At 43.3% G+C, this 12,636-nt stretch overlaps 2 protein-coding genes across 3 annotated transcripts in view; both read left to right on the top strand.

Moving 5' to 3' along the window:
* Window positions 1–413: 413 nt before the first annotated feature.
* Window positions 414–5,684, top strand: serpinf2b (serpin peptidase inhibitor, clade F (alpha-2 antiplasmin, pigment epithelium derived factor), member 2b; the record flags this gene model as incomplete). Its single annotated transcript, XM_079731679.1, has 9 exons — window positions 414–467; window positions 1,285–1,344; window positions 2,376–2,426; window positions 2,542–2,845; window positions 3,110–3,253; window positions 3,784–3,972; window positions 4,401–4,543; window positions 4,729–4,933; window positions 5,332–5,684. 9 exons carry the CDS (start codon window positions 414–416, stop codon window positions 5,682–5,684), a joined length of 1,503 nt encoding a protein of 500 aa, XP_079587805.1.
* A 2,693-nt stretch (window positions 5,685–8,377) lies between these two features.
* Window positions 8,378–12,636, top strand: part of rpa1 (replication protein A1) — a 36,403-nt gene continuing 32,144 nt past the window's right edge. Inside the window, exons 1-6 of one of the 2 annotated variants that reach the window (XM_079733341.1) lie at window positions 8,378–8,528; window positions 8,828–8,875; window positions 9,524–9,602; window positions 10,418–10,526; window positions 11,139–11,227; window positions 11,639–11,716. In XM_079733341.1, coding sequence (XP_079589467.1) covers window positions 8,502–8,528; window positions 8,828–8,875; window positions 9,524–9,602; window positions 10,418–10,526; window positions 11,139–11,227; window positions 11,639–11,716 — 430 coding nt within the window. In that variant the 5' untranslated portion in view covers window positions 8,378–8,501. The remainder of the gene's footprint in view (window positions 8,529–8,827; window positions 8,876–9,523; window positions 9,603–10,417; window positions 10,527–11,138; window positions 11,228–11,638; window positions 11,717–12,636) is intronic. The other variant, XM_079733342.1, reaches the window with a different exon arrangement.

Raw genomic sequence — 12,636 nt, forward strand, 5'->3', positions numbered from 1 at the left:
ATTAGAAATTCTGCTAACAGCTTCATAGAACCTTATGGAAAGCAGTGTTTACAGTCATTGCAAAAAGAATATTTCTGTCTTTGTGATTCCTGTAGCAAATCTCTCACTCGTTTTTCTTTTTTTAGACTTTAGCTTTAGCTTCTTGTAGCTCCTCCAGTTTTAATTGTATACTTTTCATTGCAAATTATAAATATGTTTCTACACAACGCAGGTGTTATTTTGGGATTAACCAATATCTGTTCATGTCGATAATATTAACATGATATTATATATAGTGATGCCCTAACCCTAACCCTAACCCTAACCCTATGTCTGTGGTTCATTGAAAGAGTGTTTTTTGCGAGAAATGTGAGGTATTAAAGAAGTATTTCACAACTTGGTTATTTTTCCTCGACTCTAGACACTGTAAGGACATGGACATACTTCTGGCACTCCTGTTGTTATGCCTTGGCAGCAAAGGAATCTCAGTAAGTAGCACAATCCTTCCATATATCGTTTTTGTTTCTGATACGATGGTTCGAATTTGAGCCAAATTGGATAAAGCAGCCAAAGAAAGCTAGCCCTAACCCTTACAATCGATTTTTGAAAGAATCCAACTGAAAAAGTCCCAGCCCTCCCTTCAAGCCCTCCCTTCAAGCCTCTCTGCAAAGCCAAGCCCAAAAACATGTAACTAGCTAGTAAGCTGTCAATTCCAATTAATTGATTCCTCAGTATCATGTACAGACAGGGTGCGATTTGCCGGTGGGGATGGTGGGGATTATCCCCCCCTCTGGTTTACACGTCCTACCCTCTGCTGAATTATTTTTATCCTCGGTGGGGATAAAAATTATCCCCCCCACCCAAAGTATTTTCACCATTACATCGTAATAATTAACAACCAAAATACACAGGGTCCGTCTTCATTTTGAAACATTTTAAAATGTTTCTCAAAATTATCCCCCCCTCTGGTTTTTTCACAAATCGCACCCTGTGTACAGATAATTCTGTGACACATCGTTGGTACAAACCTGAGTCACTAGACTGTTTTACTGTTGAACAGTAAACTTTGTTAAAAATAGGTTTGCCTAGCATTGTGCTCTGGTCATCTGGTCATGGAGTGCCTGGGCACAATGTGTGCAGGTAGCCGGGTAGGTAGGTAGACGGACAGGTTAGCCATTCAGCCATTTCATTTGGGAATGATGGAAATGATCGTTGTAAAGAGTTTATGCAAAGTTAATTTCAATAAAAATGCTTCATAACTATGTGGCCTACCCTAGCTTTAATGCCGGGTTCCCCTTCTTACAGAATGCCGAGGTGGCAGAGGTTATGCCTCTCGGTCCCCTACTGCCCAGCGATCCTCTACAGGTGAGACGCTCGAACTCCTCTTGACTTCTTATGTTTACCCATCACTCTTCAAATATGTCAATCATGTCTTCATGCATACAAATACTGGGATTTCAGTGCTTCACTACATTTCCTGTATACTCGAATATCTTAATATGACTAATACTTCATACTTTGACAAATACTGGGATTTCAGCGCTTCACTACATTTCCTGTATACTTTAATATCTTTATATGACAAATACTTCATACTTTGACAAATACTGGGATTTCAGCGCTTCACTACATTTCCTGTATACTTTAATATCTTAATAATACAAATAATTAATACTTAAACAAATACTGAGATTTCAGCGCTTCACTACATTTCCTGTATACTTTAATATCTTAATATGACAAATACTTCATACTTTGACAAATACTGGGATTTCAGCGCTTCACTACATTTCCTGTATACTTTAATATCTTAATAGGACAAATACTTCATACTTTGACAAATACTGGGATTTCAGCGCTTCACTACATTTCCTGTATACTTTAATATCTTAATAGGACAAATACTTCATACTTTGACAAATACTGGGATTTCAGCGCTTCACTACATTTCCTGTATGCTTTAATATCTTAATATGACAAATACTTCATACTTTAACAAATACTGGGATTTCAGCGCTTCACTACATTTCCTGTATACTTTAATATCTTAATAATACAAATAATTAATACTTAAACAAATACTGAGATTTCAGCGCTTCACTACATTTCCTGTATACTTTAATATCTTAATATGACAAATACTTCATACTTTGACAAATACTGGGATTTCAGCGCTTCACTACATTTCCTGTATACTTTAATATCTTAATAGGACAAATACTTCATACTTTGACAAATACTGGGATTTCAGTGCTTCACCACATTTCCTGTATGCTTTAATATCTTAATATGACAAATACTTCATACTTTTACAAATACTGGGATTTCAGTGCTTCACCGCATTTCCTGTAGTTTTTGCCGACCCGGGTTTTAACGCCGGATTCCCCTCCTAACAGAATGAGACGGGGCCGAGCGCGGTGCCTCTCATCCCCAGCAAACCTGTAGAGGTTAGAGGCTTCATCTCAAACGCGTTATGATTTCCCATCACCCTTTGTTTGTCATCTTAATGACAAACAAAGATTCCACTGCTTTCACTTGATTTCCCGTATACTTTCCTCCCAGACCACAGCTGAAAATACCACAGAAGCACAGCCCGACAGAACACTAGAACCAACGGCTGAAGGTACAACAGCAACTTCATCTGGGTCCCCCGACACCGACGACGAGAAAGAGACGGTCTCAGAAGAAGATCTAGACGGCTCTTGTGAGTCGGTGGGCAAAAGCCGGCGTTCCCTGGGGCTAGTTGCCAAAGCCCTGCAGAGGAGTGGCCTGCAGCTCCTGGCGAAGTTGGAGCCGACAGAGGCCGAGCCCAATGTGATCATATCCCCACTCAGCATATCGTTAGCTCTCTCCCAGCTGGCTCTGGGTAAGCAGCCTCCCTCTGAAGCCTGGGCATGTTCACGTCTGATTATCTGTTGTTTCTATGGTGTGTAGATCTGGTCACATCGTGTGTCAGAGGCTGATTCTGGAAGCTGCTGCACTGTGTTCCGCGAGCAAATCTTGAAGATGGGGCAGATGTCGGCAGATTTGGCAGGATTTTGATTCCTGTGTGTGTGTGTGTGTGTGTGTGTGTGTGTGTGTGTGTGTGTGTGTGTGTGTGTGTGTGTGTCCCATTCCTTTTCACTCATAGGAGCAGTCAATGAGACGGAGGAGCTTCTCATGAATTATCTCCATGGAAACAAGCTGTCCTGTTACCACGAGACTCTGCATAAAGCTCTGGAGCAGCTCAAAAGCGATGATCTGCAAATCGCCACACGCATGTTCCTGGCCCAAGGTCACTGCGGACACTGGCCGGCATTCTGAATTCACGAGTTCATTCACATATCAGAGGACAACATTAGCTCCTCTTGAGTAGTAGTCATCTCTTACATTCACATTTTACATTTATATTTAGGGCATTTGGCAGAGGCTTTTATCCAAAGCGACTTACAATAAGTACATTTGTCAGAAGAAAGAGAAACAACTATATACTGCTGTCGGTACAGCTGTAAGTAATATAACTAAGTACGACATACTATAAGTGCGTACATTAAGTGCCAGGACTTAAAACATAACATCTCTTAATTTCATCGTTTAGGCAGACTTCATCACAGGCCATTTGTATTAAAGTGCTTGTATTGCCATGAATTCTTCGTTAAAGTTAATGCTCCGCAATTCGTTTCCAATGTTTGGCGTGTATTCTAAAGTCAATTTGGTAGGCTTAATTTCATCATTTAGACCTATTTCGTCATAGGCCGAGGGAGCTTAAAGGGCTTTGAGAGATTGTAAGAATCGCCGTGAATGTTTGTGTTGTACGTGTTTCAGGGCTGGAGCTGAAGCAGAAGTTTACTGAGGACTCTCAGCGGCTCTATGGGTCGAAGCCAGGGGCCCTTGAGGGACTGCAGCAGGTCAACTCATGGGTGGAGCAAGCAACCAAGGGGAAAATCCCTGAGTTCCTCACTTCGTTGCCTCCCGAACTGCTTCTGATGCTCATTAACGCCGTCCACTTTAAAGGTATATAACTAAATCTCTCTTTTTTTATGGGTGTTTTTACCTAATACAGTGTTAATACAAAAAGTAGCTCCTGAAATCGTTTCAACATGTTTTTTTCCCCTTAAATGGACATAGAGGAATGTATATATCTATATCTATCTATCTATCTATCTATCTATCTATCTATCTATCTATCTATCTATCTATCTATCTATCTATATATATATATATATATATATATATATATAAATCCCACACACAAAACACACAACAGACACCACAGTCTTCATGGTGCAAATGAATTACTGTTAGCCCTACAGATTATCACTATATATCTTAAGTGATGTTTAAAATGCGCCACATCGCAAAATGCAGTATATTGCGACCACCGACCGAATTTGTGTTTCGGTAAAGCTACTTAAGGATGTGGTCTTCCTTCCATCTCCCAGGTGAATGGAGAGCCCGCTTTGACCCCCAGTTGACCTCAAGAGGGGTGTTCTACCTGAACGAAAACCAGCTGGTGGATGTGGACATGATGGAGGGCCCCAAACATCCCATGAGTGTGTACGTAGATCCAATCATGGAAGCCCACGTAAGCATCCTTTCTTCATCTCATTTAATGTTTTTTTTGTCGGTGGTCACAAATGGGATTCTGCCGTAGAGCATGGTTATTCGTAAGTGAAGGTTACACTTCAAATGCATAATGACGTTTTGTTCAAATTTAATGTTATCCGTGTGTCACTGTGCTAATTGTGTTTTTTCTTCATGCCTGCACAGGTGGCTCGCTTGAGATTCCAGAAGCGTATGAGTCTGATCCTAGTGCTGCCGACCTCTGGACAGGTGAATGTGTCGAGGCTGGCCGAAACGCTGGTCCTCTCAGAAGTCTACTCTCGTCTGCCTCAAGAACAGGATGTAAAAGTCACCCTTCCAAAGCTCAAACTGGAGTACGGTCAAGAACTGAAGAAAGCCTTCACTGCCTTGGGTACGTCAACAGCCCCTGCACAAGTAACACTACCCTATTATTTACGTTTAGGGCATTTAGCAGACACTGCTAAATGCCCTACACATTCATTCTACACATTCAAAGCAACTTACAATGAGTACATTTGTTAGAAGAAAGAGAAACAATATATCGCTGTCGGTACAGTAAAGATGTTCAACCAAGTGCCAAGCACAAACAATAGTGAGGTTAACCCATTCCCCGTATACATCAGAGATAGATAGGATAAGATGCTACACAATTCTAAGTACTATTTTTTTTTTTTTTTAACGACGTACAACATACAATAAGTGCGTACATTAAGTGCCAGGACTAACGCATCACACTGGGTATTGCTTCACATTGTCCTGTGTGTCCCTCTACGATCGGTTGTCCAACAGGACTAGGACTGATCTTCTCGGACCCCGACCTGTCTGGGATTGCGGAGGGAGCCCTGGTAGTGACCAGTGTCAAACACAAGTCCAGCATGGAGCTGAACGAGGAGGGGGCAGAGGCCGCTGCAGCCACCGCTGTGATCATCTCTCGGATGTCCACTCCCATCTTCTCCGTCGATCGTCCCTTCTTCTTCAGCCTCATGGATGATAAAACCAAAGTACCGATCATGATGGGCGTGGTGAACAACCCCAACCCTGGAGCGCCCATACTGCGAAGTCCCGAACCCGACAGCAAAGAAAAAGAGGGGTACCCTGTTGACAAGAGCGAGGTGTCATCTAAAGGGCTCCCTCCCAAGTAGGAACTGTTACATCACGCCAGCTGGAAACAGATGACACGATCATTTCGCAGATCTCAACTTTATTTTATAGCGTTAACTGGATCGAGTTGTGATCAAATTTTTAAAAAATAAAATCGGTCAAAGACAATGAGTCGTGAGTCCCTGGTTAATGTCCGCTTCTTTATGAAATACTATTTTAGTCTGAAGAGCACACACCATGCTCATCCAATCAACCAGGTCAATTAAATAAAAACATACTAACTTGGTTTACACTCAGACATTGTTAAATCAACAACAAAACCTAAAATCTGTAGTTCTTTTTCAATCGTTCCATCATTCTAAAAAGTATGTCTTTGTAAATGCACTCATTACTTGGTCGGGGATCCTTTTGCATGAATTACTGCATCAATGGGGCATGGCATGGAGTCGATCAGCCTTTGGCCCTGCTGAGGTGTTATGGTGGAAGCCAAGGTTGCTTTGATAGCGGCCTTCGGCTAGTCTGCATTGTCGGGTCACGTGTCTCCTCTTCCTCTTGACAATATAAAGCTTGGCAGCAGAAGGAAGCATGAAGTGCTCTAAAACGTGCTGGTGGAACGCTGCGTTAACCTCGGTCAAAGATAAAGCCCAGTGGACCCACACCAGAAGATGGACATGGCTTCCCAAATCATCGTGGACTGGAAACGTCACACTGGACTTCAAGCAACTTGGATTCTGTGCCTCTCCATTCTTCCCCCAGACTCTGGGACCTTGATTTCCGAATTAAATGCAAAAATTTAAGTTCATCTGAAAGGAGGACTTTGGCCCTCTGAGCGACAGACCAGTATGTTTTCTCCTTAGCCCAGGTAAGACGCTTCTGACGTTGTCTGTGGTTCAGGAATGCCTTGACACGAGGAATGCAACAGCTGTGACCCAGGTCCTGGACACGTGTGTGTGTGTGTGTGTTGTGGCTCTTGATGCACTGACTCCTGGATCTGTCCACTCCTTGTGAAGTTCCCACATATTTTTGAACCCGGTTGCTTGTGCACCTTTTCCCACCACACTTTTTCCTTCCACTCAACTCTAAAAATAGTTGGATACAGCACTCTGTGAACAGCCAGCTTCTTTAACAGTGACCTTTTTCGGCTTACCCCTCTTGTGCAAATGTCTTCTGCACAACTGTCAGGTCAGCAGTCTTCCCCATAGTTGTGAAGCCTACACAACCAGACTGATAGACTATCTAAAGGCTCAGCAAATCTTTGCAGTTGTTTTGAGGTAATTAGCTGATTAGAGTGTGACATCTTGAGTCCACAATATTTAACTTTTCCACAATATTCTACTTTTCTGAGATATTGAATTTGGGCTTTTCATGAGCTCCATATTAGTCAAACTTAATACAATAAGGGCTTGATATATAATGCAAGGAATATAGCTCAGGAGGTAGAGCAGTTGTCTTGTAACCGAAAGGTTGCTAGTTCGATCCTCAGCTCTTTCTAGCGTGTTGGATGTGTCCCTGTGCAAGACACTTAACCTGACGAGCTGGCCGTCGCCTTGCATGACTCTGCTGTCAATGTGTCTATTAACCGATGTAAGTCGCTTTGGATAAAAGCTTCTGCTAAATGCACTAATTGTAATAATATATGAGGTGATTATATGACTTATTGAAACTTTCTGTATTTTTAACCCATAGGCTACGAATATATTTTAAATAATTAACAATAGGGCATTATATATAGGGCATTATTATTTTTTAAGAGTAATGCCATATTTAGTGGCGAAGTCACGCCTCTTCCGGTAGAGCCCGTGGGACCTATGAGGTCGAAAAATATGAATGGGTTTCAATGGAGAGAAAGTAATTATTTTCTGGTCCCAGTCTTTATGTCCTGGATTACACATATGTTGTTTGTGGATTTAAATGATATTTTTTCATGTCAAGAGTTTCACCGTTTATTGTGCAATTGTTCAGTTAAAGGCTGTAGAGAAAACAATGAGAAAGACTACGTGTCTCGTATGTGACGTCACGCTCCCTGCGACTGGCGTGGACAAGACCGACAATCTCCCCATCGGCATAACTGAAACTCTCCTCATGTACTTATAATGGTTTTCACCTCTTTCAATGGTTTTATCCTCCACTTGGAAAAAAGCGGTGAAGTGGAGCCGAGAGATCGCCATGTCTGTACCGGAGTTCCAAGTGCGGGTGGTGACGTATATCATACGCGTCGAGAGCAGCGAAGAGCTGTAGTTCACAAAGCGGCCTCACACAAACATTATTACACCTAACATTATCAAACTTCTTCGCAAACATTTTTAGTTTTCTTTGCATGAAAAATTATCATTTAAGTCCACAAACAACATATGTGTAATCTAGGGCATATAAAGACTGGGACCAGAAAATAATTACTACCCATGGGCTCTACCGGAAGAGGCGTGACTTTGCCACTTCCGGTAGAGCCCATGGGTAGTAATTATTTTATATATATATATATATTCTATATCTCCGAGGGACCAAGGTTTCAAGTTTTCATATTGAGATGAAATATCCCGAAAACTAGGCTGCTGCGAACGCACCATTCAGCACTACGTAGCACGCCCAGCGTTGTCACGTTGTGTTTGGCGCGTAACCCCTTTGACGAGCAGCTGGTCTGGAGTCGGTTTTACGTTCTGCACACCGACCAGGGACGACGTTAGACTGACGCTAGATCTGTGGACGGAAACGGAAGCCAGAGCTGAATGTGAATGTGCGCGGTGTGAGCAGGAGTAGTTGGCGCCACAGTTTATCGACAACAAAAAAGCCCTCAGCAGAGATTCTGATATCACTCTGAAATATTAGCTTTACTTTGTAATAATATCCGTACAGACACGATGAAACTCTCAGAGGGAGCCATAGAGGTACAGTGCCGGTTTAATACACAATGTTATTGAGTGACTGCATTGCTGTGTATATACAAGTTGAGCCTCTGAGCTTAATCAAACGAGCTCAACTTCAGACGCATATTACTGATGCGTCTGAAGGCACTCCGACGCATCAGTAATATGTAAATGTGTATGTTATACGTAAACCGTTAGCTAAATTAGTGGTATCTGTCTTTAACCAGCCAATGCTTTTTGGCAAAACGTACACAAACACATGCATTGAACGTTAATTTGACGACCAACGAGTGTATAAAGTATTGATTGTGTCCCATTAGACGCTGACCATGGGAGGGCAGCACCCGGACGCAATGCTTCAGCTGCTGGTGAGTGTCACTACTGGGGTGTGAGTTCAACTACGGTGTTACTACGCAGTTTCACATTTTCCAAAGGAACGGTTCCACAGTGGTCACCCATGGTCACTATCACTATGGTCTCCTCTCCTGTCATGCTTTATCAACAGTGTAAGCTACGACTGCTCTATATTGAGGGCCAATAATGGCATATATATATATATATATATATATATATATATATATATATATATATATATATATAGTAAGCAGGGAGATGCCATAGATACATTTTTCTTATCTATGGTTGTGATGGTGCACATACTCTTTTTTTAATACTGTTTGGTTATCTATTCTGTTGGTTGGCCACTGAAATGTCATGAAGTCGAATGCATTTTGATTGAGAATAACTATTAAAATACATCAGACTCATATTTTCTAAATCCTCAAGGACGCTTTACAGAGTGAACACAAAATAAGATAATTTAATAGGAATGTCTATAAGTAAAAAGTTAAAGGAGGAAGGGAAGAGAAGGGAAGGAGGTTATGTGCTGAAACAAAGAAAAATAAGCATTTCAGATTCATGTTCTTGGCGTGTGGACCGATTCCTGTACTCTGTACTGTACAATGTACTGTACTCTACCTTGGGGCAGCCTGTTGCCTGACTGTGTTTTCTCTCAGAACATCCGTAAGATGGACGGTACCAGTGGCCCGCCCCGGTTCAGGATCATGATGAACGACGGCCGACACACCATGTCGTGTAAGTATATGCACTCATTTGGATTTCAGACTCTGAATCAGCACTAGTCATTTCCGAAGTGAATTAATTCACATTCACATCGGTTAGCTTCATCGTGATTTGCAAACTTGAAAAGAGCTTGTAAAAAAATTTGTGGAAATCAATTCCAATTAATTACAATGACAGGATAAAATGCATTCAGTTGACTGAAATACGATAAAATATTTAATATGTGTCACTACCTCAGCAGTCCTTGCTGTGGTGTCACTGCCTACTGGTGTGTGGCTTTTAAGATACTTTTTAGAGGCATTTCAGGTAATAATTTACCAATTATGAATGGCCAAGGCCTTTTTACTTTTCTGGTGGCCTGATCTGATTGCAGTTCAATGTGTAACAGAATATCCGTGATTTATTACCGGCACTTTTCCAAGCCAAACTTGATTAGCAGTACTAGTTAATTAGCCTGTGTGGTTCATGGTTTCGTATTGACTGTTCAACACGCCCAGGCACATGCATGCGTTACACAGCCAAAACCTTTCTGGGTTCGCGAGGGTTCGGCTTCGCTCAGGAGGTAGAGCGGGTTTACTTGTGACCAGAAGGTTGCTAGATCCCCGGCTCCTCCTAGCCGAGTGTCGAGGTGTCCCTGAGCGAGACGCCTCACCCTGACCGCTCCCGACCAGCTGGCTGTCGCCCTGCGTGGTCGACACCGCCGTCGGTGTGTGAATGTGTGTGGGAACTGTTGAAAGTCCCTTCTGATAAAAGCCGACCGCTGAATGTGTATGTTAAAGTGTGGTGGTTGGAGGTTCAATGTTTGTTGGGTTCCCCGCTCCCTGCAGACTTCATGCTGTCCACTCAGCTGAACTCCCTGGCCGAGCAGAACCTGCTGGAGCCCAACTGTGTCTGCATGCTGAAGAAGAGTGTGACCAACGTGCTGAAGGATGGAAGGTGGGCTGCAGTAATGGTGTTATTATGGGATGCTTTAATGGTGAATCCCCATCCTAAAATGTAGAGGGTTGGTGAATTTGTTTCACAAAACGTTACGGACCCACTCAAGTGCCAGGCGCCGGTGGTGTTAATGTCCGTCCTGTGTTATCATTTACATCTACATTTTACATTAAGAGTATTAAGAAGATGCTTTTATCCAAAGCGACTTACATAAGTACATTTGTCAGAAGAAAGAGAATCAACAATATACCACTGTCGGTACAGTAAGGATGTTCATAGAACCAAGTGCCAAGCACTAACAATCACTAGGTTAACCCATTCCCTGTATACAACAAAGACAGCTAGGATAAGACGCTACACCATGCTAAGTACTATTTTGAAGTGCAAGGATGTACAACATACAATAAGTGCGTACATTAAATGTGAGGACAAGCGACATACAATAAGTGCGTACATTAAGTGTGAGGACATGCGACATACAATAAGAGTGTACATTAAGTGCCAGGACGTACAATATACATTAACTGCATAAGAGTGGGCAGTTATCTTTAAGTGTTTCAATGTGTTGATGGAGACTTGGTTAATAAAACGATGTCGGTGGTTTGTCCCCAGGCGGGTCATCATCATCCTGGAGATCGAGGTCATCACTCCGGCCAAAGACGTTCCCGGGAAGCTGGGCGAGCCCATTCCCTTCGTGGAAGGTGACGCCTTCAAGTCCACGCATGTTCACCTCGTGTCTTAGGCACCTTACCACACTCTGTATTTTATGAGAGCGTCTCAGTAAGGCCCTCAGTGGTAGGCAAGGCAACTCTATCTATATAGCACTTTTCATACACAAGGCAGACTCCAAAGTGCTTCACATAGAAACGTTGTCATAAAATAATAGATAAGCAAAAGAAAAAATAGTAAAATAGATCGAAAATTAAGGCAAAGTTAAGAAAGCATTTTAGAAAGTGCAATGTATTTAAGATCAGACCAACAGTCTCTCTGGTACCCACGTCGGTACTCCAACTATTCTATTAGTTAGAAGGTCGGGTTGGACCTTCTGACCTTCTATTAGAAGGTGATTGAAGGTCACAGAGCTGATGGGGGATGTGTCTCTTGCTCTCCAGGTCAGGGGAGTAAAGCACCACAGGCTGCCGAGCCCGCCGCCCCGGTCCGCCCCCTGCAGCCCCAGAACGGTAAAGAGCGTGAGTTATATTTTGCTTCTTTCAACAGGCATTTAGATGCGTATTCTCCCGAGCGGCCACCAGATGGCAGTGTTTGTCGGGCCAACGCAGGTATCCAGCCGGTTTGCAGCAGCAGGGGAGGGGTGTGCCTTCAACGCTGCTCGGATACGTTATGTTCGGATACACATTGCTTACGTCTTTCCATATGGGTGTGATCAAACACAAGCCTCCACATTGATATTTTATTAATGCATCTCAGGGGGTTCTCGTTATTCATTAGCATGACGAGGTTAACCGTCTCTTAATGGATCATGTCCCAAACTTCCCCCCCCCCCCGCGGCGATGAGAAGTTTACCTGGGAACGCTCGAAACGCTGACAAGCCGGTCTGGACGTTGATTAAAACGCTTCCCCCTCGCCTCCACCACGCTCGGGCTAAATCCATAGGTAATCTAAATACGTTGTTGGAGGGACTCGAGTAGCGCAAGGTGGGGTAAATGGGCTGGAACCGGGGGGACGGGCGGCGGTGGTGGTGGTGGTGGTGGTGGAGGATGAGGTGTGATCTGGCTGTCAGAAGGCCCTCTTGAGCCCCGTTCCCTGGCAGGTATTCATCCCTTTTAATCTGCCGCAAGGGGATGGAGCCTGCGGCAGCACCCTCCTCATCACCAGAGTTATTGTTAATTGTGTGTGTGTGTGTGTGTGTGTGTGTGTGTGTGTGTGTGTGTGTGTGTGTGTGTGTGTGTGTGTGTGTGTGTGTGTGTGTGTGTGTGTTGCCTTGCCTGATCTGGGGAGGGCTTAATTACCAGAAGTGCAGTGGTTGGCAAAGTCGAAGTGGTGGTGTGTTGGGTGGTGGTGTGGCTTAAGTGGACACTTTGAACTATAATCCGCCACGTGGGAAACACACACACGCACGCACGTGGTAGGGGTGTCCATCCAACCGACA

The sequence above is a fragment of the Pollachius pollachius genome, assembly GCF_949987615.1.
Source record: "Pollachius pollachius genome assembly, chromosome: 3".
In the NCBI taxonomy this organism is placed as follows: domain Eukaryota; kingdom Metazoa; phylum Chordata; class Actinopteri; order Gadiformes; family Gadidae; genus Pollachius; species Pollachius pollachius.